This window comes from Microcaecilia unicolor, chromosome 7 (genome assembly GCF_901765095.1).
Source record: "Microcaecilia unicolor chromosome 7, aMicUni1.1, whole genome shotgun sequence".
In the NCBI taxonomy this organism is placed as follows: domain Eukaryota; kingdom Metazoa; phylum Chordata; class Amphibia; order Gymnophiona; family Siphonopidae; genus Microcaecilia; species Microcaecilia unicolor.
Genome location: NC_044037.1, coordinates 40,260,284 through 40,286,470, shown reverse-complemented (window position 1 = coordinate 40,286,470; position 26,187 = coordinate 40,260,284). Strand labels below are relative to the sequence as shown.

The window sequence follows — 26,187 nt, the reverse complement described above, 5'->3', positions numbered from 1 at the left end:
GAGTTTGTGTACAGTGATATCCATTCCATCTGGATTGATTTGCTGACTCCTCAGGGAGGCACCCCCCCCCCCCCCCCACACACACACACACACACACACACACTCTGAAATGCAGATCTGCGTCAAATCTGACTAATAAAATAGCTTTGTAGCCTTGAGTTGGAATTGTATTGGTCCTCAACTACTTTTATTTTTGCTCCTCCCATAGCCACACCCCCTTCTGAGTTGTGCGCTATAAGATTTGCCTGTGGATCTTTATAGAATGGTGCTTAGCAAGATGCACACGCAAATCCATAATGTTGCCAATTACTGCCAATAAACACCCAATTATTGGTGCTAATTGGCTAGTTTGCCAATTTAGTTGCACGTACATCTCAGGATAGCATGCAATTTTCCACGTGGAAATTTGCACACCATTTATAGAATGCGGGAATTAACGTGAAAGTTACATGTATAAAAGTAAATGCCCAAATCTCCATTTACGCTCTATAGGGGATACATGCATAATTATAGAACAAGGGTTCTCAACCCAGTCCTCAGAACACACCAAGCCAGTGTGGGATTCCCAATATCCATAATGAATATTATGGGATGTATAAGAACATAAGAATAGCCATACTTGGTCAAACCAAAGATCCATCTAGCCCAGTATCCTGCTTCCAGCAGTGGCCAATCCAAGTCACAAGTACCTGGCAGAAACCCAATTAACAGCACAATTCCATATTACCAATCCCAGGGCAAGCCATGGCTTTCCCCATGTCCATCTCAATAACAGACTATTGGACTTTTCCTCCAGGAACTTGTCCAAACCTTTTCTAAACCCAGATACGTTAACCACAGTTACCACATCCTTCGGAGTGAGTTCCAGCTATTTGAGTGAGAAAATATTTCCTCCTATTTGTTTTAAAAGCATTTCCATACCTCCGTTGTATGCAAATCTATCTCATGCATATTCATTGTAGATATTGTGAAAACCTGACTGGCTGGGTGTGTCCCGAGGACTGGATTGAGATCCCCTATTACAGAATAATATGTATACCACTTAGTTGGCATTTACACTAGTATGTGTACACATTCAAGGGTACAACACCAGAATTCTGTAACTTCCTGATGTACATGTACATTCCTGATGCCCCCATGATGACAAATTCCAATGCAGAGAGAGTTACGAAGATCATGAATTCTGAGCTTTTAGACCCAGACTGCCTAGTTGCAGAGGTAAATCCTATGATAGTAAGCAATGGCACATGCAAAGTGTGACAAGATGCATTGACTTGACGAAGGGGCCACAGATCTCAAAAACTGGTCTCAAAGGTTTTGAGTCAGATCAATATAAAGGTGTCACCATCTGCTTATTTGAAGACCTTTATCTCTGTATATTCAGATGAATTCACATGGCAACCACACTACTTTTCTGCAAACTCACCACCAAAACAGTAGACAGTTCATCTACGTATATCCGCTCTGTCTCTATGAGCTCATTTATGACATGTCTAAAAAAAAAGAAAGCAAACACTACATTCCTTCTGTACCTTTTGCTGCTCCAGTGTATAAATAACAGAAACAGGGAACTATTGTACTCATTTAAAAGGGGTATTTATTAATGCATTACAACATTAACAGGATTTGTGACATTTAATGCACGTTAAATGGCAACATCGGGTGTTATGTGCTAACACGCGGCTCAATGTTCATGAAAGACATCTTAAAAGGGCTGGCAGTATCCCTCCCCCAGTCAGAGATACTGTCCAAACAAAATCCTCCAAGAGACACCCCACCCATTGAAGAAAACCCCAGACCCCCCTGAAGTAGACACTGTATCCTACCCCAAAGATACCCACCAAGACCTCTCCAAAGTGAATGCCAGGACACTCCCAAAGAGACCCTACTCAGACTTCTGGACCTCTTCAAAGAGGCCCTGGACTCTCCTAAAGAGAACCCCCATAATCCCTTGGACACCTTCCAGAACCAACTCTCAGATTTACTGGGCTGTCCCTGATGTCTAGCAGTAAGGGGCAGTAGCAATCCCTAGTCACTCCTCCTAACAGCATCAAAATGGCACATCTGACCCATAACAGTATTCTCACAACATTACCATAAGGGGTCAAACTGCCAAATAAGGGCACTTAGTAAATACTTCTGTAAGGGGGGAAGTTATCAAGTTGTGTTACAGTGATAACTCTTATTATTCATCCCCCCCTTAATTTGTGTTAAAGGGCTCTAACTCAGTTTGTGTGCTGTATAGCAGTGTTATTTAAGTCACTGCAAGGTACATAATAATGAGGTGCAGAGCACGCACATGCAGTAAAGCAGCTTAGTACTATATAAATCTTATAATGCAGCTATAAAATCCTATAATGGGGCTGAGCCAAGTTATTGTGAGGTGACCCCCCAAGCACAATCCTCTACCAGGAGTCAAGTTTCTGAATAAGGACTTCCAGGTGGGGGGGGGGGGGCTTGATTTCATTTAATAATTTGATATATCACCTTACACACAAGTTTTAAAGCGTTTTACAATAACAAATTTTTTAATGCATATATACTGTGAAGAATAAGGGACTGTCCTATCCGGGCTAGGCCACTAGAGGGCGCTGGTCCCATAGAAATGAGGGGAAATGTCCAGGTCATGTCATTATTGAGGAGTCACTAGAGGGAGCCAGTAGGGGGAATGTCCAGGTGGAGGTTGCTAGGACCAGGGAGAGTCCTGGGGTGGAAACGTGTGGAAGTTGTTATGGGCTGGGTCCTGCCTGGAAGTAGGGGGAAGGGCCTATAGGGGTGAAGAAGCTAATTAACCACCTTATACCTACCTGAGTTTAGAAAGGAAAGAGAAGAGAGAGGAGCTGGAGACCTGGGAGCTAGAGGAGGAAGATCCCCTTGAAGGTACTGGCTGAACTCTGTGGACTTGTGAAACTCTCTGCTGAAAAGGTGACAGCTGCACTACATAAGTACATAAGTACATAAGTAGTGCCATACTGGGAAAGACCAAAGGTCCATCTAGCCCAGCATCCTGTCACCGACAGTGGCCAATCCAGGTCAAGGGCACCTGGCATGCTCCCCAAACGTAAAAACATTCCAGACAAGTTATACCTAAAAATGCGGAATTTTTCCAAGTCCATTTAATAGCGGTCTATGGACTTGTCCTTTAGGAATCTATCTAACCCCTTTTTAAACTCCGTCAAGCTAACCGCCCGTACCACGTTCTCCGGCAACGAATTCCAGAGTCTAATTACACGTTGGGTGAAGAAAAATTTTCTCCGATTCGTTTTAAATTTACCACACTGTAGCTTCAACTCATGCCCTCTAGTCCTAGTATTTTTGGATAGCGTGAACAGTCGCTTCACATCCACCCGATCCATTCCACTCATTATTTTATACACTTCTATCATATCTCCCCTCAGCCGTCTCTTCTCCAAGCTGAAAAGCCCTAGCCTTCTCAGCCTCTCTTCATAGGAAAGTCGTCCCATCCCCACTATCATTTTCGTCGCCCTTCGCTGTACCTTTTCCAATTCTACTATATCTTTTTTGAGATACGGAGACCAGTACTGAACACAATACTCCAGGTGCGGTCGCACCATGGAGCGATACAACGGCATTATAACATCCGCACACCTGGACTCCATACCCTTCCTAATAACACCCAACATTCTATTCGCTTTCCTAGCCGCAGCAGCACACTGAGCAGAAGGTTTCAGCGTATCATCGACGACGACACCCAGATCCCTTTCTTGATCCGTAACTCCTAACGCGGAACCTTGCAAGATGTAGCTATAATTCGGGTTCCTCTTACCCACATGCATCACTTTGCACTTGTCAACATTGAACTTCATCTGCCACTTGCACGCCCATTCTCCCAGTCTCGCAAGGTCCTCCTGTAATCGTTCACATTCCTCCTGCGACTTGACGACCCTGAATAATTTTGTGTCATCGGCGAATTTAATTATCTCACTAGTTATTCCCATCTCTAGGTCATTTATAAATACATTAAAAAGCAACGGACCCAGCACAGACCCCTGCGGGACCCCACTAACTACCCTCCTCCACTGAGAATACTGGCCACGCAATCCTACTCTCTGCTTCCTATCTTTCAACCAGTTCTTAATCCATAATAATACCCTACCTCCGATTCCATGACTCTGCAATTTCTTCAGGAGTCTTTCGTGCGGCACTTTGTCAAACGCCTTCTGAAAATCCAGATATACAATATCAACCGGCTCCCCATTGTCCACATGTTTGCTTACCCCCTCAAAAAAATGCATTAGATTGGTGAGGCAAGACTTCCCTTCACTAAATCCGTGCTGACTTTGTCTCATCAGTCCATGTTTTTGTATATGCTCTGCAATTTTATTCTTAATAATAGCCTCCACCATCTTGCCCGGCACCGACGTCAGACTCACCGGTCTATAATTTCCCGGATCTCCTCTGGAACCCTTCTTAAAAATCGGAGTAACATTGGCTACCCTCCAGTCTTCCGGTACTACACTCGATTTTAGGGACAGATTGCATATTTCTAACAGTAGCTCCGCAAGTTCATTTTTTAGTTCTATTAATACTCTGGGATGAATACCATCAGGTCCCGGTGATTTACTACTCTTCAGCTTGCTGAACTGACCCATTACATCCTCCAAGGTTACAGAGAATTTGTTTAGTTTCTCCGACTCCCCCGCTTCAAATATTCTTTCCGGCACCGGTGTCCCCCCCAAATCCTCCTCGGTGAAGACCGAAGCAAAGAATTCATTTAATTTCTCCGCTACGGCTTTGTCCTCCTTGATCGCCCATCTGAGAAAGTCTTTAAATGAAAAGTAAATGCTTTTGTTTAGCTGTTTGAACTGTGAAAGTTTGAGGAACTGCTTTAAGTCTGAAAAGGGTTTAATTAGAAGACTCTGAGTCATGCCTTTTTGTTATGTTTGAGTTGAAGAAGAAATGTTTGAGTTAAAGAAGAAATAAGCCCTGAAGATTATGTTAAATGGCAACTAATAAAACCTTTGGTTACAAGAAGCCTGGTGTTGGTGAACGTTTGTGAAGGAAGCTAAGCAGGGTCAGCCCTGGCCAGGCCTTGAAAGGGTGACCAGTTCACAATACAATAAACAGATAAGATAAATGAAATGTTCAATATTCATAATAAAACCTCAGAAATGAATGCAATTAAAAATCACCAAATGCATTTTGAAACATCCAAGTTTTCAACGCTTTTCGAAAACTGAAGTAGCCGCTTAAACTGCTAACCACATCAGACAGAGAATTCCATAAGGTTGGACCCACATAACTAAAGGCCCGGTTCCTAGTCAATGACTTGTATTTGTGAAACCTGGTTTGGGAGGCAGGTTTATGGTGGGGGTATATGCTGGGGGGGGGGGGTGGCTTGTAGGGAGGCACCTCACAGTTACCTGGCATGACCCTTTTAAGATGTAGCTATAATCATCAGGTTCCAGCTTTGTGGCCCGATGCTCCCAGGATGTTAGAATAGCACTGCTTACAAGGTTGATCACTAATCATATACCACAGGAGTCAATAACCTGAGCTACCACTGGTTTCTGACTTCCTCAGTAAATCAAGGCACGGTAAAAGCCCACTTTTTACAGCATCTTTATAACTTTCCCTCTAAATCCTTTTGTAGATGGATACATCAACAGTTTACTCTAGTTTTGCATTGGTGGGGAAAATATTAGTCCATACAGGTGGTACCATCAAAGTTTGACTGTCAAGGTATCTAAAGGTAACACTTGATGCTGGCATATTTCCTTTTCTATTTAATGTTGTTCCTACACCTGCTGAAGTATTACATACTGTAGAGTACCATTTATCCAAAGACTCAGTAACCAGAAACTCTGATTATTTGGAAAATTCCAGAACCCTCTTCTCCAATAGCCTGCCTAGACACTGGAAACAGAGCTATTGGGGCCTAGTGTTTCGTCAGTTCTCACTCCCTCCTGGTTCATAGATGAATGTAAAAGATGCAATTCTGAGAGAGCACAATGTTCCACTAAGCTCAGCATCCTTTCTCAGATAATGGCCAGCCTGGGTCACCTTGAAGAACACAGCAGGTCCAGGTTACAGAAAATTTCTATAATTGAGCAGCTGTCCACTGGAGGGATTAAGGTATGACACCTCCTTAATCCCCCAGTGGTTGCTGTCCCCTTCTCTCACCCCAAAAGTGAAACTGAAAGGGGATACCAGGTTCTATTACCAGACCTACCAAATATCCTGCTTTTAGCTGGAGACTCCCATTTTTCTAAGTTATTGCCCACTGAGGAGCCAGTATCTCCTGCTGAGTGGTCTCCCCTCCCTGTGGTCCCACGGCAGCAGGAAATGATGTTTTAGGAAGGCCTCCCCTGCTGGCATGGGAAGGAGAGGCTACCACTGGTGCCTCTGTGGGTGCCTATATGGGTGGGTCTGGGTGGAGCATATAAGGTCAGCCGCCTAAGCAGCTTTGCATGACAGCTTCACGTATTATGGGCACTCTTAAAGCAGAAAGCAAGTCTGAGGAGTAGCCTAGTGGTTAGTGTAGTGGCCTACAAGAGACCCAGGCTCAAATCCCACTTTAATTCTTTTAATTTTTTTTTTATTGTGAGCCCTCCAGGAATGGAACAATACCTATCATATCTAAATATATAAGCTACCTGCAAGCTTGAAGGCTATTGAAGTGGTGTACAGTAGGCATTTTTCTGTGCCTGCAGGGCTCACAATTACAAAATAAAAGAGTTAAAGTGGGATTTAAACTTGGATCCCTCGGTTTATAGTCCACTGCACTAACTACTAGGCTGCCCCTCTGCTCTTCATGGACATCTGTGTGGCTATTTTCCAAGAATGTTGCAAAACAAACGTCCATTTCCCATGTTTTCCCCTGTTCGTAATTGGACATTCCAGTTTGTAAAATGGCTGTTCATGCTGGACGTCTCCAGCACATGGACATCCATCTCACGTGTTTTCAAACAGGAAATCTCAACGTATTTCCTATTTGAAAATAGATGTCCGTTTGGCTATCCCTATTCTGACTTGGACCCCTTTCAAAAATGCCACTCTGAGCACAGGAGCCCTGGCACTGTCTTCTCAGTTCCCTCCTATTCTTTTTTGTTCCTGTCAGCATTTTTAGCTCCTTTCTTTTAAGCTTCTTGTTTTAATTTTATAAACTGCTCTGTTTGGCAATGTCTGAAGGGCAGTACATTATCAGGTTTATTTTCGAAAGAGAAGGGCGCCCATCTTTCGATACAAATCGCAAGTTGGACTTCCTTCTCACAGGGTCACCCAAATCGGCATAATCAAAAGCCGATTTTGGGCATCCTCAATTGCTTTCCGTCATGGGGACAACCAAAGTTCATGGAGGCATGTCGGAGGTGTAGCGAACGCAGGACTGGGGCGTGCCTAACACATGGGCGTCCTCGACCGATAATGGAAAAAAGAAGGGTGTCCCTGACGAAAACTTGGACGACTTTACCAGGTCCTTTTTTTCTTTGGACCAAGCCACAAAAATGTGCACTAAATGACCAGATGACCACCGGAGGGAATTGGGGATGGCCTCCCATTACTACCCAAGTGGTCACTAACCCCTCCCAACCTCAATAAAAAATTTAAATAATACTTTTTTACCAGCCTCTATGCCAGCCTCAAATGTCATACCCAGCTCCATCACAGCAGTATGCAGGTATCTGGAGCAGTTTTAGTGGGTGCAGTGCACTTCAGGCAGGCAGACCCAGGCCCATCCCCCCCTACCTGTTACACTTGTGGTGGTAAACGTGAGCCCTTCAAAACCCACCACAAACCCACTGTACCCACATGTAGGTGCCCCCCTTCACCCATAAGGGCTATAATAGTGGTGTACAGTTGTGGGGAGTGGGTTTGGGGGGGTTGGGGGGGCTCAGCACACAAGGTAAGGGAGCTATGCACCTGGGAGCAATTTCTGAAGTCCATTGTAGTGCCCCCTAGGGTGCCCGGTTGGTGTCTTGGCATGTCAGGGGGACCAGTGCACTACGAATGCTGGCTCCTCCCATGACGAAAGGGCTTGGATTTGGTCTTTTCTGAGATAGGCATCCTCGGTTTACATTGTTGCCATCTCTAAGGACAACCATCTCTACGGACGACCTAAATTTTGCAATTTGGGCGTCCAGACTGTATTATCGAAATGAAAGATGGATGCCCATCTTGTTTCGATAATACAGGTTTCCCTGCCTCAGGAAAACTTGGGCGCCCCTTTCGATTATACCCCTCTAAGTCCGCAATAAATACGATGCAGAGTCTGAAAAAGGTTTGGACAATTTTGAGGGAAACTTAGGAGAGCCATTGCTCATCCCTAGAAAAGATCTACGAGAAATAGATCTACATTCTGGGATCTGCCAGGTACTTGTTACCAGGACTGGCTAGGATGCTGGGCTCAAGGGACCTTGGCCTAATGTACTTATATTCTTAGTTTCCTCTGTCTGGAGCAATCACACTGCAACTAAATATACCCACCCATCAAGGACAACTTTCAAAACAATTCATACAGATAAAAAAAATGTTTTGCCTGCAGTGTGAGATTTGCCTTCTATGATCAAGAGTCTACGTATTTTTCCACAACACAAGAACTATTAATGCATTGAGAGGTGGTGTTCCTAGGGGTATGTTTAGCTTATGGTAGAAACTATATCGTGCTCTGCGTTTTCAACTTCACACTGACAAATAAAAGCAGGTGTGAGTGACTACATGAATTCTTAACTGTGAAAATTTTCAAAGATAAAGTACATATATACTTTTACTCTGAGACTTGGTACAAAGTAAAAAAAAAGTTTAAAAATTGCCTCTAATGAAAATATGTGGCTATATTTAGTCGCTCAGTGATAGAAGATTTTCAAAGAAACTGATCTGGCTACTTAACTAGATCTCTTTGAAAATCTACCCCTTCGCGTCCCCTGCCATTTAATAGGAATTAATGCACCCATTCATACCCTTTCAGAATATCCAAGGTGTCATCGCTGTCAGAAATAAATGACTGCAAGGAATTTCGCTTTCTTTGGTAATCATGCATCACTTCAATCTGCAACAGAAGACAAAATTACAGTCTGTGTTCAGAGTTATATTTTCTGTGTCAGCAAAAACTTGACTCTTACTTTACAGCTCCAGAGAGAAACTCTGGGTTCCTTTCACTAAAGAGCAATAACGTTTGGCACCTACCACTCAGTAAGTAGAAGGCCTGTGTGGTAACTGTTGGGGGCTTTCTCAGTATGTTCCTATACAGTTTCTGGACATAAAAACTATAACAAAGGGTAAGGGTATTTTACTACTGAAACTCCAAATTTAAAAAAGGGGATCTTCAGCGGCACTTTCTGGGTAAGCCACTGAATATCCCTGGCTAGTCCCACACAAGTAATTTAAATGGCCAGGATCTTCTGCTGGTTGTTTAAATCACTTTAGATATCAACCACAGAATAGCACAGCTTGCTGAGTTGATCTTAAGGCTTGCCTAAATACATTTGTCCCCATCTGTTCATCCATCCTTCACTGATCCAACTTTATACTCTCCTTTTTTCTCTTCACCAACTGATATTTTATCTCAGTTCAGTAACTACCCCCCTAACAATAAGCAACTGAGTACCAAATTTTATTCCCCCGGTCCCCATCTACTTTCTAGGTATGTAAATTTAGGTATTCAGAGTGGGAGGATTTTTATTTTGGAAGATTAAAGCTAGTCCCATAAATCTTGAAGTTAGGTATACAGAACACTGGAATATTATGATAAACCCATTTAAGATCCTCTAAAATGGGGTTGTCACCATACAACAGCAATGTTAAAAATGTTCTTAAGAAACGGACTGACTCATGAATACTACCTTTCACTATGGTACTCTGCAAACATCATATCAAGATAAGGAGATCACGTCATATAGGGCAATTTTCTAAAATGATACCATTCTGGAGTCAGTGAGAGGTTCTACCTTCTACTCCAGAAGCAATGGGGAAACAAATGCTTGTTCAAAAATGTTCCAGGCTGGTGATCTGGCATGACCTGCCAGAAAATCACCACTGCTGGCAACAGAATAAAAGGCTACTGCTCTACTAGAAACTAGAAACTGCCCCAACTTGACATTTCGTCCTTTAGATTGTAAGCTCCTTCGAGCAGGGACTGTCCTTCTTTGTTAAACTGTATAGCGCTGCGTAACCCTAGTAGTGCTCTAGAAATGTTAAGTAGTAGTAGTAGTAAACATGACAATGCAATAAAACAAACTGTGCATTTACGGTATTGACGTGCTGGAGACGTTCACAGCATTCTGTTTTATTTTGTTTCTTTTTTACAAAACTGTGTTTCATAGAATATTACCTTCCGGGAACTTTGCACTTTTCTTGGTGATTTTTTACCAGGTAAGGAAATGTCAAAAGAAAATTTCAAGCCTGAATTAAAGTCTGCACCTACAACACAAAAAACGTAAAAGACATAACTCTGTCAAAACATTTTGTTCTTCCTACAGATTCAGAACTCTGTCATTCTAAGTTTATTCAGTGACGTAGCCACGGGTGGGCACAGGCCCACCCACTTTGAGCTTAGGCCCACCCATCAACGACACAGCAAGTTTATGGCTGGCGGGGATCCCCAAGCCCCGCCAGCTGAAGACTTCCAGCGATCCGGTGTCTCTTAAACTTTATTCTACCAAATCCTTCCTCTGGTACCTGTTAAATCCTTACATGCTGGACCGGCAGTGAGCAGCAACTCATTCTGGCTGCTTGCGCCGGCCCTGTTGGTCAGAGGGAAAGCTGAGGGCCAGCGCAAGCAACCGGTATGAGTCAATGCTTGCTGCAGGCCCAGCATTGAAGGATTTAAAAGGTACCAGGAAAAAGGGGGGGGGGTTGGAGGAATAAAGTTAAGAGATGCCAGATTGTCTGGGGGGAGGAGGAGATGCCAGGTGGGGAGCGGGGTTCACGTGCTCACTCATTTGGGGCTCAAGCCTGCCCAAAATTGGTGTCTGGCTACGCCCCTAGGCTCACTTACCACCTAAGTCAAAAAAGGCTACAGTAAGATCGTTACCCTGGGAAAAATGTAAGGAGAAAGGTGTGTGTTTTGCATCTAACAATAAAATAAAATAGGTTAACTCTGAAAAGATGATTACTTTATAAGTAAACAGGCAGAGCATACTTATTGTAAATTGTAGGTATGGAAAAAGGATCTTAAAATGTCAAAACCTTTTCACTGATCCTAATTAAGTGAAAAGTATTGCACAAGCACCATCACTTATCTGTTCACAATTATTTCATCTTCCAGGTACTTTGCGATTCTGTGATACCAAATAAAGAAGGATTTATTTCATGCAAAAACTGACTGGGGGGGAGGGGGGGACTGACAGTATTACTTACCAAGGTAGAAAGAGGAAGAAAGGACAAAATAAATATAAGAGGAAAAATAGAACGTTCTGCTTAGGCCATGTGAATTTAAGCTGGTGGTGGGACTCCCAGGTACTAATATTGGGCAAGCAATGGTTGAAATTTGAGACTCAATCCTGGTGTTCACAAGGTACTGAAATGTGTGGAAGAAGACTGAAGCACTAAGTAAGCTAAAAAAAAGTGAAAGGAAAACTCAAGATAGAAGACTCCCATTGAGAATGAGGTAGTAGTGGAAGCATATCCACTATAGCAGGGGTCCTCAAATCCAGCCCTCGAGGTCCACAACCCAGCCTGGTTTTCAGGATTCCACAATGAATATGTATAGAGATCTATTTGTATACAATGGAAGTAGTGAATACACATAGATTTCTTACATATTCATTGTATTAATACTGAAAATCAAACTGGGTAGTGGACCTTGAGGACTAGATTTGAGGACCCCTGTACTATAGGATACAGTATTATTGCGATGAAAGAAGTAAAAGGAGAAACAAGATAGCAGAGTCTTAAAATCTGAGTGAGACTAGAAAGATAGAGATGAACTGTGTCAACAGCTATTTCTCTGTGCTTTCTTTAATGATAGGCCAGTTCCTTTTACTGTTCTACCTGTATGTAAAAGAAATGGAGTAGAGTATGACAAATTTATTAACAGCTACGTAAATACACTCTAGAGGTAAGTTCATAATTTGAGTGGAGGAGTGACCTAGTGGTTAGGGTGGTGGACTTTGCTCCTGGGGAACTGAGAACTGAGTTTGATTCCCCACTTCAGGCACAGGCAGCTCCTTGTGACTCTGGGCAAGTCACTTAACCCTCCATTGCCCCAGGTACAAATAAGTACCTGTATACAATATGTAAGCCGCATTGAGCCTGCCATGAGTGGGAAAACGTGGGGTACAAATGTAACAAAAATAAAACAAAAAAATAAAGACATAAAATATACCCACCATGCACAGCAGTGCTTGAATGTGAAAAGGGGATAGGATGTCATATACTACCTTTCTGTCGTTACAATCAAAGTGGTTTGCATATTATATACAGGTACTTATTTTGTACCTGGTGCAATGGAGGGTTAAGTGACTTGCCCAGACGCACAAGGAGCTGCAGTAGAAACTGAACCCAATTCCCCTAGTTTTCAGGCCACTGCATTAACCATTGGGCTACTCCTCCACTCAAATTATGAACTTACCTCTAGAGTGTTATCAGTGCAGAAGGTTCACAGACAAAAAGAAAAGGAACCAGATAAGCACAATCCCTGCAGCATGTGTGGTGATTACTTATCTTTACCTTAAACTGCATAGCTCAACTAAGTCAGTTAAAGAGTGTCTGATTTACTAAGCCTTTTTTTCCCTATTGGAGGAAAAGCCTTAATTAGTTAGGTTTTTTTTGTTACATTTGTACCCTGTGCTTTCCCACTCATGGCAGGCTCAATGCAGCTTACATGGGGCAATGGAGGGTTAAATGACTTGCCCAGAGTCACAAGGAGCTGCCTGAAGTGGGAATTGAACTCAGTTCCTCAGGACCAAAGTCCACCACCCTAACCACTAGGCCACTCCTGGTACACTGCAGTCATGAAGGTGAGGTCAGCAGTCTTAGATATCTTGACAGCTACTTACCATGCTTCTGTGAGAACAGTGGAGACTTGGACCTGGGTGAGTTTTCGGATCGGGGTGCTACAAGTTGGACTGGTCTCACTTGTTTATCTGCAAGTTTTCTAAGGCACGTCTGTTGGTCTTCAAACATCCCTCGAACATTCACTAATTTGAGGTGTACTGCTGCTATTTGAGCCTATAATTATACAAGAAGCTTCCTCTAAGCAAACTCAAATCATGAATATTCTCTATGGACCAGAATCTATTTCTGTATTAGATTTGAACCATTAAAGAAGCAACACAATGACAATATTCACCACAATTTACTACCATTTCTAGTATTCAGTAACAGAAATTAATTGGACAGTTAGGTGTCAATTCTATAAAGGGCACTAAAAATTAGGCGTGTAAAACCTGTGCACTAATATAGTATTCTATAAAGGCATCTGGGCACCCAGATTCCATTACAAAATAGAGCCCAAGTTGGTATTTGGGCTTCAACATTAAAGCACCTAACTGTGGGGCCCTTTTACTAAAGGGTTGCCACATGCCAATCCGGAACTACCGCTGGAGCCCGGCGGTAGTTCCCACCCCCACTGCATACCACTTCCAACGCTATAAAAATATGTTCTATTTTTGTAGCGCCGGGGCTTTCCTGATGGTAATCGGTGCTGCCCGGCTACTGCCAGGTTAGCACAGGAGCCACATCAATGGGTAGCAGTAATACTTCCCCCCCCCCCCCCCGAAATGGCTATGCAGCAAATGGTTCACTTACCATATGGCCATTTCTGTTCAAAAACAAAAAAAGCCTTTTACCCACGCCTCAATATGCGTTAAAAACATGCGCTGATGCTAACACAGCCCCCTTTCACTGCAGCTTGGTAAAAGTACCCCTGTATGTGTCAACATTTAGTTACCCACACTTACACCATGTACATATGGGCTCCTAAATGTTATGTTATAATGGATTTATAATCCACCAACTCCCTCAATTGAGATTCTAAGCGGGATACAAAACAATGCCAATACATTTGATCAGGAATTACACATTGTTTTGACTACTTTTTAAAAGAGTTAGAAAACAAATAGTCTTCATCATTTTATGTACAGAAAAATACTTCTTAAAGAATGAATTTCAATGGGAAGATCATTCCATAACTGCCCAGCAAGATACATAAAAGAATGGGGGGGAAATGTGCTTTAAACCTAACATTTATTACGGTTGGGAAAGCCAAATGCAAATAATTATAGCTCCAAGTTACTGTAGTTGAACTTAACATTTTAATCGATTGGGATAATCCGTCTGGACAATAGCCTTCCAAGATCTTAAATACCAAACAGACCACCTTAAAATGAGCCTGAGCCTGCACTAGCAACCAGTTCAGTTCTACCAAAAAAGGTGTAACATGATCATCTCTCGATTTACAGTATATCAGTCTAGCTGCTGAATGATGAATCAACTGAATCTTATTAGTCAACTTTGTAGTTGTTCCCAAATACAAGGAATTTCCATAATCAAGCTAAAATCGATAATTGAACAATAATTCAAATGTGATCCTGCAAAAAATACAGATGCAACAATCATAATTGTTTCAGCTTAAAATAAGCTTTCTGAACTGTTATTCATCTGAGGCTCCATGGTCAGTGCAGAATCTAAAACCATTCCCAATACTTTGGCTCCTAGGCACATAATTTGTAGTATTCTATAAGTTTGGCACCGAAGTGTATGCCCTGTCCATGCCCCAACCACATACATGCCCCTTTTGCAGTTACACGCTAAAGAACTTAAGTGCTAACTTATTATAGAATTACACTTAAGTGCAGTTTAGACACTTACACCTGGATTCTATACATGGCGCCTACAAATCCGCATGGAAACTGAAGTGTATTCTATAACAATATGCACAATTTAATTGGTTAACAAGCTAATAAGCGCTGTTAATTGAATTTTAACAAGCAATTATCAGCAATAATTTATTTATTTATTTGTTGCATTTGTACCCCACATTTTCCCACCTATTTGCAGGCTCAATGTGGCTTACATAGTACCGTCAAAGGCGTTTGCCCAGTCGGTGGATAACAAATACAAAGTTGTATAGTGATCATATGAGGTATAAGTGGAGGGTCGGAATGGATGAAGATTGCGTGATGTTCTGTTTGATCATAGTCATGCTGTGTTGGTAGGTGAAGAGGGTTACATGGGGTCGTTGGGGTAGGCCTTTTTGAAGAGGTTGTTTTTTAGTGATTTCCTGAAGTTCAAGTGGTCGTGGATTGTTTTCACAGCTTTTGGCATTAAATTGAGATTTACTCACACAACTTGCTAAGGGCCCAGTTTACTAAGCCATGTTATAGGCGCATTAGCGTTTTTACTGCATACTTATGCTAGAGGCACCCATAAAAATATATAGGTATCTCTAGCATTAGCGCGTGCTAATTTTTATGTTAGCGCACCTTAGCAAACAGGGCCCTAAGTGTACTCTATAACGTGGCACACCTAAATTCTAAGTTGCATAGTTTAAAAGGGGGCATGGCCTGTGCCTAATTTAGGCATCGGGATTTAAACCAAGTAAAAAGTGGCCTGAATGGACGCAATCAAATTTAGTTATGACTCAGTGTATTCTATGTACTGCATGGATAGAATAGACTTAAATTTCCATAGGCATAATTTTTTTACGCACAGATTTTTCAGGCACCATACATAGAATCTAGCCCTTAACTGCTGTGTACCCCCATTTGGGCCTAACGTCCATGTCCACCTGGTGCCTAACTTGTGGCATACTACATAGAATTAAGAGTTTAATGGAGGGCCGTAGCCAGACCTCGCGGGAGGGGGGTGCCAGAGCCCAAGGTGGAGGGGGCACTGTTTAGCCACCAACCCCCCCCCCCGCCACTTTGCTTGTTAAGTGGCAATTATTAGTGCTGATTGGCTTGTTAACTAATTCAGTTGCACATGCAAATCCAGAATATGACTGGCTTTGTGCAAGCAGCATGAGTTGAGCTATATAGAATCCGGAGGTAACTATGTGCTAACATTTTTTTTTACATTTTTTTTGACAGGATGTGTCTGGGGACAGAGAGTGGGTGTTCCTGTGCTAACCAAGTAGCACATCTATATTAGCACACGCCAACCAGTTAGTGCAGGATTCCCACATGAGCCCTTACTGCCTACAAAATGCATGGCAGTAAGGGCTCACATGGTAATTTTTTTTAATGCCCATTAAATTTAAAAGAAAATAGAAAATCGGCCATTTTACAACTGTGGCAAAACTGGCCTTGGTGTGCAGGAAAAACCCAAATAAGGTAATGTTAAGGCCAGTTTTTGCTGCAGCTTAATAAAAGGACCCATAAGATGATCACAACGCTATTAAAATGTCACTTATTTTGCAAGGGAAAAAAAATCTCACCTTCAACTCATTTGTTAAAATGGATTCAAATTCGTAATGCAGAGCATGGGGATTGTGATTTGAATAGAGTGCGGAGTTTTCAAGGAACGTTTCTATCTCGTGAAGAGCCTTCTGTGCTCCTTCTTTGCATTGATACGTATCTACTTGCTGATTTGCTAAGAGGTAGGCACCTTCATCACAACAATCATGGACCTAGGGACAGCATAAAAAAATGCAAACAATGAACAAAGAAGTATAGCGACTGTGCAGGATCATCATCTCTGATTGCACTAGAGAACAAAAATAACAACCAATATATTGTTTTATGGAAATGCAAAGGGAGGAGGAAAGTTAGTAATAATTTCCCAGAGAAAAGTAAATGTTTCCTCATGTTTTCAGTAATGAAATCTCTTGTACACATAATGAAGGGAATCCTCCAATGTAATATACACCATCATCTCCCAGCAATGTCTATCTTCTAACTACAAAGGACAAACAGGTCAATTCCCCCCCCCCCCCCCCCCCCCCAAATAACTGGCCACAAATCTGACATGAAAAATGGCAACTTTCAAAAAACAATAGGAGAACATTTCAACTTTCCAGGACACCCTCTATCTGACTGCAATCCTGGCCTCACCACAAGTTCTGGGCACCAGCTAGTTCGTCAGGTCAGGTATTTGAAACTAGGGCCACATACAAAAAAGTTTCACTCCACTGAGCTGGGTGCAGGCCAGGGTTGGGCTTGATCCCGGTAGACCGTAAGGTTTTAAGCCACACTCTTTATTATTTCTTTACCAGTCTGTGAATAAATTGACTTCACTCTCACTCCAGTGAAACGCTTCACTCCAGGTTTTATGTTAAACGCAAAACATAACTTACTGGAACGATGCAACAGGCAGATATCCAAACTTCATACTTTTCTTTAACAAACAGTTCAAATTGCTGAAATTGGTTTTTGTGCCAATCCAAGACTTTTGGTGTAAAGTTCCAACTACTAAATTAATGGTCTCTTTATAAATCCTAGGGTATTTATATATTTAGAATATCCACCAATCCTCCAATTCCCATCCTTTCTGGCAGAACAATCCAAGGCTGCGGCACCCCACTCCTTCCATGGCAAGCTGTCCTGCTGGGCATTTATCCAGTTGCCGGACCCACTCAGGACCAGACCTCCCCTGTCTGTCCTTCCTCCAGAGGTGCACTTCAAGCTGCTGCCTCTGGCACTGAACAGGCTCCTTCCTGTTCTGCTCCCGGGGGAGTTAATCCTTTCTACGCACCAGGAGCTCTCCTCACAGTTACTGCTTTTATTAACAGCAACTACTACTTAGTTCAGCCTTAGGTTATTCGGTCTGATCAGGATACCCCCTCTCCTCACGAGTCCTGGCGGGAGTGACGGCAACCAAAGACCATGTGCTCGCTAATCCTCTCACTTTTATAACCTTCCAACTTCACCCCAACTATGACTATGACACCTGTTGTCACTTATTCTCTCCTAAACCTTCCTATGAGTGATACGTGTTCTTCTCCTTCCCTGTAGACAGAATATTAGGAGGCCAGGATTTACATGGAGGGGCATAATTGAACAAAAACGTCTATCTCCATGGGTGTTTATCTCCGAGAACGGGTCCGTGAAGGGGCGGACCGAACTGTATTTTCGAAAAAAATAGACGTCCATGTTTTATTCGACAATTTGTGAGCTGGGCGTTTTTGTTTTTCAGTGATAATGGAAAATGAAAGCGCCCAACTCAAAAACGAATAAATCCAAGGCATTTGTTCGTGGGAGGGGCCAGGATTCGTAGTGCACTGGTCCCCCTCACATGCCAGGACACCAACCGGACACCCTAGGGGGCACTTTTACAAAAACAAAAAAAAAAGGTAAAAGAGCTCCCAGGTGCATAGCACCCTTCCCTTGTGTGTTGAGCCCCCCAAATCCCCCTCAAAACCCACTGCCCACAAGTCTACACCATTACTATAGCCCTAAGGGGTGAAGGGGGGCACCTACATGTGGGTACAGTGGGGTTGGGGGGGTTGGACGACTAAGCATTAAGCAGCACAATTGTAACAGGTAGGGGGGGTGGGCCTGGGTCCACCTGCCTGAAGTCCACTGCACCCCCTAACAACTGCTCCAGGGACCTGCATACTGCTGCCAGGGAGGTGGGTATGACATTTGATGGTGAAAATAAAAAGTTGTGAAACATAATTTTTTGTGGTGGGAGGGGGTTAGTGACCACTGGGGGAGTCAGGGGAGGTCATCCCCAATTCCCTCTGGGGGTAATCTGGTCATTTAGGGCACTTTTTGGGGCCTTATTCGTGGAAAAAACAGGGTCCAGGAAAAGTGCCCTAAATTCTAGCTACAAACGCATACTTTTTTTCCATTATCGGCGAAAGGCGTCCATCTCTCCTCGGCCGATAACCACGCCCCAGTTCCACCTTCACCACGCCTCTGACATGCCCCCGTCAACTTTGTACGCTTCCGCGATGGAGTGCAGTTGAAAACGTCCAAAATCGGCTTTCCATTATACCGATTTATTTGTTTTTGTGAGATAAACATCTATCTCCCGATTTGGGTCGAAATCTAGGCGTTTTTCTCTTTCAATTATAAGGTGGACAGTAACCTAGTAACATAGTAGATGACAGCAGAAAAAGACCTGCACGGTCCATCTAGTCTGCCCAACAAGATAAACTCATATGTGCTACTTCTTGTGTATACCTTACCTTGATTTGCATCTGCCATTTTCAGGGCACAGACCATAGAAGTCTTGCCCAGCACTAGCCCCGCCTCCCAAACACCAGCCCCGCCTCCCAATCTCGGCTAAGCTTCTGAGGATCCAATAGTAACATAGTAGATGACGGCAGAAAAAGAGCTGCATGGTCCTTTTCAGTCAACGAGCAACTAAGTGTTCAGCTAACTCAAACCATGGTTGTTTGAACTAAACAATCAATACTTTCACAAGGGTTCTACTTCCAAACGAGCTGAGCTAGAGCCACAGAAAAGGATAAAAAATGATGTCATGATTGTTTAAAAGTAATTCTATATATCAGTGCATTAAAAACACACACGACTGATGCAATAAGCTGCCTATTAAGTCAACATTTCCAAATTTGATATTTCCAATAGAGATTATTTAGGATACCTGGATCCTTATTTCATTCCCTTACCTGCTTAAGTCGAAGGTGCAATTCAAGTGTCTTGCTGAGTCTTCTATATTTCTTCCTGATTTCATCACCCAAGGTATCTGAAATGTGCCTCAGTTCATTGCAGCGCTGGCAAATTAAGTTCAGTGCATAGTGATGGTTTGCTGCTAGCTGGTGACCGTGTAAGATTACAACCTGAGCATTTCCTATTAAAGCCTAAAAATGATAATGATAATAATAATAATTTATTTTATTATTCTATTGCCTATCAAAAGTTCATTGCATGAAATAACAGAAATAACATACAATAAAAACACTGAGAGGTCCTTTTACTAAGCCGCGGTAAAAAGTGGCCTGTGGTAGTGTAGGCACGGGTTTTTGGCACTCGCAGAATTATTTTTCAGGCCACCTGTTAAAAAGTCCTCTTTTTTTCCCGAAAATGGACGTGCGGCAAAATCAAAATTGCCGCGGGTCCATTTTGGGTCTCTGACCTTACTGCCAGCCACAGACCTAGCGGTAAATAATTTGTGCAATATTGACCTACGCGCCTCAAATGCCACTTGACTCGCGTCCGCTATGCACCAGAAAGTAAAAAAGATTTTTCAGATGCGCGTAGCGGACGCACGCCAAAAATGAAATTGCCAAAAGAGTCACGCGGTAATCGGGCAGTAAGTTCATTTTGGCACACATTGGGCACGCATAGACGCTTACACAGCTTAGTAAAAGGGACCCTGAATAAATGATAATAAACCTTATAAATTATCATACATCCTCATAACAGCAATACATTTTCAGCCTTGTTTTTTAAAGTATGGTTGATTAATATGTGATAACTGCAAAACCCCTGTGTTAACTGTTTGGGGGGAGGGGGGCTCATAGCTATTCCCCATTCAGATAAACAGAGGAAATGTCATTATATTGTGTTAACTACATTGCAGATAATATAATGTACTTAGCTGTATCTATTCTGGGGGTGTTAACTGCACCATGCCAAGTTGTCTGCCAAGTTATCAATTAACACATGGTAACAACCTCTGTGTCAACTGTAAGGCACTATACATCCACTGTAAGCCACAATGAACTCAAACATGTTTGGGATAAATGTTACAAATAAATAAATAAATAAATAAATAAATATCCATCCACTCTATACCCATTCTCTGCCCCGCTCAGTGCTGGTTGTTAACATGACAGATAACATGTTATGCTAATGTGTAACAGAGCAGAGATTGCAAGGTCATGGCTTTTACTCATCTTAGTGTGGTCTTTATTTCCTTTTTAATTTCATTAGCACTCCCTGCACCAGCTTCAATATTTACAAGAATTCATCTAAGTACTTTCACTCTTTTTCAAAGATTATTGGATTTCAATAATACACTTACGTTACAGAGTAAAGGTACACAATCTCTTAACCGAAATTCTTGGGACCAGACGCATTTTGGAATTCAACATTTTTTGGCTTTTGGAATGGTAATCAAGAAGAGTAGGGATCAGGAGCTTAGTGAAAATATTTCACAGTCTATCAGCACTAACTGGTCAATATTTGTTCTTTCCTCCCTGGAATCTATATAAGGCATGGCAAGTAGCATATGTTAAACTGGGCACAAGCCCAATTTACGTGTGCTACTTCATTGAGAAATGAGCCAATCAGTGTTGATAATTGGCCAATAACAACCAATCATCATCACTAATTGGCAATAATTGGAATTTACGCGCACACCTTTTTAGGCATATTCTAAAAATTGGCACACATAAATTCTAATGCATGTAACTGAAAAGGGGTCATGGCCATGGGAGGAGTGTGGGCATGTCAGGGGCATTATAAGTACACACTAAGCAGAGGGTTTCAACGTATCATCAATGATGACACCTAGATCTCTTTCCTGGTCGGAGACTCCTAATATGGAACCTTGCATTACGTAGATATAGTTAGTTTGGGTTCCTCTTTCCCACATGCATCACTTTGCACTTGCTCACATTAAACGTCATCTAGCATTTAGATGCCCAGTCTCCCAGTCTCGTAAGATCATCTTGTCATTTTTCACAATCCTCTTGCAATTTAATAACTTTGTGTTGTCAGCAAATTTAATTACCTCACTAGTTACTCCCATCTCTAGATCATTTATAAATATGTTAAAAAGCAGTGGTCCCAACACAGACCCCTGCAGAACCGCAATATCTACTGTTCTCCATTGAGAATACTGACCATTTAACGTTACTCTCTGTTTTCTATCTTTTAATCAGTTTTTAATCCACAATAGTGCACTACCTCTTATCCCATGACTCTTCAATTTCCTCTGGAGTCTTTCATGAGGTATTTTGTCAAACTTTTGAAAATCCAGATACACAATATCGACCGGCTCACCTTTACCCACGTTTGTTCACCCCTTCAAGGAAATGTAATAGATTGGTGAGGTAAGATTCCCCTTCAATTCTATCAGTACTCTGGGATAAATACCATCCAGTTCAGGCGATTTACTACGCTTCAATTCGTCAAATTGCGCCATTACATCTTGCAGGTTTATAGAGATTTCATTCAGTTTCTCTGACTCATCAGCTTTATCTTTTCTGGCACCAGTATCTCTCCCAAATCTTCCTCGATGAAAACCTAAGCAAAGAATTCATTTAATCTCTCTGCTCTGGCGTTGTCTTCCCTGAGTGCCCCTTTTACCCTTCGGTTATCTAGCGGTCCAACTGATTCTTTTGCCGGCTTCTTCCTCTTAATAGACCTAATCTTTTTTTCAAAGTCCCTCTTTCCCTTCCTTATCAGCGTTTTGCATTTGACTTGCCATTCCTTATGCTGTTTCTTATTATGTGCGTTATTATAGAAATTGGGAGAACTTGCCAATATTTAGGCATAGGTATTTACACCAGGTTTTCAGTGGTGTAAATGGCAGCACCTAAATACAGCATGACTATGATCGAAGAGGACATCACGCAATCTTCATCCATGCCGACCCTCCACTTATACCTCATACGATCACTATACAACTTTGTATTTGTTATCCACCGACTGGGCAAATGCCTTTGACAGTACTATGTAAGCCACATTGAGCCTGCAAACAGGTGGGAAAATGTGGGGTACAAATGCAATAAATAAATAAAATAAACCTAGGCGTGTTCCCCAGTCCTGTGCGCTATTCTATACGACACACCTTACTTTAGGGCATTATACAGAATAGACGTCATTTACAGAATCTGGCCCTTTCAGCTTCTGTTACCAAAAGAGGAATCTGCACCTCTTTTGGATTGAGTAAGTGCTTCACTGAGGCATGTTTGGCACCAAGCTTGAGCTTTGGTGCGCAGACAGCCTCCATGAAAAAACAAAATTCAGTTTTCTGAGCTTTTATCTCCATGTGCAGTCCTACTAAATACCAACATCCATGTTTGTGGACATGGATGTTCCTTCTTGTTCTGCAACAGGAAATGGCTGGGACATGAGTGTCAAGTGTTAGCCACTCCCTAGTGCCATCCACAACATGGCCAGAGCACACCCCCTTGCCATATGGATGTTCTGCAGGTTTGGACAACTGTAACATTATAAAAAGCGACATTTGGACTCCTTGCACTTTGGACATCTAAATGCTATTTTGGGGACATCTAAAAAAGCGAATAGAACTTCTAAAATACTACTACTACTACTACTTAGCATTTCTATAGCGCTGCCAGGGTTACGCAGCGCTGTACACGTTTAGACAAGGGGAAGGAAATAGCCACCATAGTAGCATAGTAAATGACAGCAGATTTTGTATGGTCCATCCAGTCTGCCCAGCAAGGTGGCCAGAGTCATACCTGCCAGTAACTGCAGCTTTATGCCCTGCTTAAAGTATGAAAGTCGTTTAAATTTTGCGTTTATTTCATCCTCTGTCTATATAGGGATTCTCTGTTTATTCCATATGTTTTTGAATTCTGTCACTGCTTTTGTCCCCACCTCCTTCACTGGGAACGTATTGAAGAAAATATTTATGTCTCAGCTGGTATTTTCTCTCTAAAAAAATGTCAGTCATACAATATAAAAAATTTTCACTCCAAATATAGTAAACATAATCCAGCCCCTTATCCTATTGAACCACTAACAGGTTTGCGGCTTTACATTTTTTGTTTTCTTATTAAGCCGTCATGCTGGCAGTGAGATTGAGAGGAGCAGACTTCACGCAGCTGACCTCAGACTTATCATGTAAAGCATCCAAGTCCACCAGCGTTTGCTTTACTTGTGAGAGGCTGTCTCCAGTGTCTGCCAATGCTGCTTGCTGCATCATTAAATGCTCAAACGTGTTCCTCATCTAAACAATAAAATATAAAGACATTAACACAGTAGATTATAATTTCAGAACCATTTGTGGTGAAAGTACTTTTAGGCTTAGGCAATAGCCCAATAATTTATTTATTTACTAACAATAATGTGTTATAGCGCTGTTACTAATTCATAGACCTGGGCAGTTTACATTTTAAATAAAACAGCATTATAATAGAAAACAAGAAAGGAACTACGATATGCTAATAGGAAAGTAACCAGCATTCAAACAAATAGAGTCAGAGTGTACCCATAGAAACATTAAATCTGCTATATTAAAAATAGTCATCTTGTTAAGCAACTAAAAAGGACAAAATTACTGTCTGGTACCTATTTTCAGAAAACTCCTGCTAAAATGACATTATTGTCATGACTACTTTGAAAACATGACTGTTTTTAGTCGGCAGTTTTGAAATGATTTTACCAAGGTAATTGAGCAGTAACTTGCTAAGCTGGGGGTTGATAATTACCCTCCCTCTCTGCTGAAGAAAGGCAGGGCCCAAGATCAGAAGAGAGCAGAACCAACTGACAAACCACAGGGATTTCATTTCGAAATTGTATTTGGTGTAGGCCACAAACTTTGTTCCTGCTGCAAATCAGGTACAAAGTCCTTGAGTAGAAATGTACCATATTTAGTATCTTGGAAAGTATCTCATCTGTCCCCATAGCTTTAATCCACTTTCAACTTCACAAGTTGTTCATAAACACTTTCTTCCATGAATGGTGTGATATATAGTCCATTCTCATATCTACCTTTGTTTATCATCGGCTGACTTTCTCCAAGATTTTCCTCCATGTATACTGAAAAGAAATATTTGTTTAGCATTTCTGCTTTTTTTTCTCATCACTCTCCACACATCTGTAGGAATGTTTGTGGGGGATATCTGGAAAGAGAGTGTGTGTGTGTGTTGCTTGCAGTAGGTGTACGGGTATTCTCCTCCCCCTCCACCATGCACTCTTTCATGCCCCCTTGCACTAGTTATGTTGTCAGTTTGTATTTGTTTGATTTTATGGGGGAGTTAGAATATATTGCACTAAATGAAAAATTAGATATAATAGGCATCTCTGAGACCTGGTGGAAGGAGGATAACCAGTGGGACACTGTCATACCGGGGTACAAATTATATCGTAGTGATAGGGTGAATCGGATTGGTGGAGGGGTAGCATTGTATATTAACGAGAGCCTTGAATCAAATAGATTGAAAATTCTGCAGGAAGCAAAACACTCCTTGGAATCACTGTGGATTGAAATTCCATGTGCAAAGGGGAAAAGGATAGTGATAGGAGTGTACTACCGTCCGCCTGGCCAGGACGAACAGACGGATGCGGAAATGTTAAAGGAAATCAGGGACGCAAACAAACTGGGCAACACAATAATAATGGGGGATTTCAATTACCCGCATATAGACTGGGTTAATGTAACATCTGTACACGTAAGGGACATAAGATTTCTTGATGAAATCAAGGACAGCTTCATGGAACAGCTAGTTCAGGAGCCGACAAGAGAAGGAAAAATACTAGACTTAGTCCTTAGTGGTGCTCATGATCTAGTGCAGGGGGTAACGATACGAGGGCCGCTTGATAACAGTGATCATAATATGATCGGTTTTGATATTGGCATTGAAGGAAGTGAAACTAGGAAATCAAGTACGCTAGCGTTTAACTATAGAAAAGGTGATTACGACAAAATGAGAAAAATGGTGAAAAAAAGACTGAAAGGAGCAGCTCGCAGAGTAAAAAACTTGCATCAGGCGTGGATGCTGTTTAAAAACACCATCCTGGAGGTTCAGGACAAATATATTCCACGTATTAGAAAAAAGGGAAAAAAGACTAAACGTCAGCCGGCGTGGCTAAACAGTAAGATAAAGGAAATCATTAGAGCCAAAAAACAATCCTTCAGAAAGTGGAGAAGAGAACCAACTGAAAGTAACAGGATAGATCATAAGGAATGCCAAGCCAAATGCAAAGCGGAGATAAGGAGGGCAAAAAGGACTTTGAGAAGAAATTAGCGTTGGAAGCAAAAATACATAGTAAAAACTTTTTAGATACATTAAAAGCAGGAAACCGGCCAAAGAGTCGGTTGGGCCGCTGGACGAAAATGGTGTTAAAGGGGCGATCAAGGAGGACAAAGCCGTAGCGGAGAAATTAAATGAATTCTTTGCTTCGGTCTTCACCGAGGAGGATTTGGGGGGGACACCGGTGCCGGAAAGAATATTTGAAGCGGGGGAGTCGGAGAAACTAAACAAATTCTCTGTAACCTTGGAGGATGTAATGGGTCAGTTCAGCAAGCTGAAGAGTAGTAAATCACCGGGACCTGATGGTATTCATCCCAGAGTATTAATAGAACTAAAAAATGAACTTGCGGAGCTACTGTTAGAAATATGCAATCTGTCCCTAAAATCGAGTGTAATACCGGAAGACTGGAGGGTAGCCAATGTTACTC

The 26,187-nt window shown here is 42.1% G+C and overlaps 1 protein-coding gene across 1 annotated transcript in view; it reads right to left on the bottom strand.

The window, feature by feature from the left end:
• MCF2 (MCF.2 cell line derived transforming sequence) overlaps positions 1-26,187 on the bottom strand; it is a 147,671-nt gene that overhangs the window by 60,610 nt on the left and 60,874 nt on the right. Inside the window, exons 9-15 of the mRNA XM_030209577.1 lie at positions 23,614-23,733; positions 19,475-19,666; positions 16,337-16,528; positions 12,957-13,128; positions 10,289-10,377; positions 8,919-9,007; positions 1,427-1,493 (exon numbers count right to left, since the gene is read on the bottom strand). Of these exons, the coding sequence (XP_030065437.1) occupies positions 1,427-1,493; positions 8,919-9,007; positions 10,289-10,377; positions 12,957-13,128; positions 16,337-16,528; positions 19,475-19,666; positions 23,614-23,733 (921 nt within the window). The remainder of the gene's footprint in view (positions 1-1,426; positions 1,494-8,918; positions 9,008-10,288; positions 10,378-12,956; positions 13,129-16,336; positions 16,529-19,474; positions 19,667-23,613; positions 23,734-26,187) is intronic.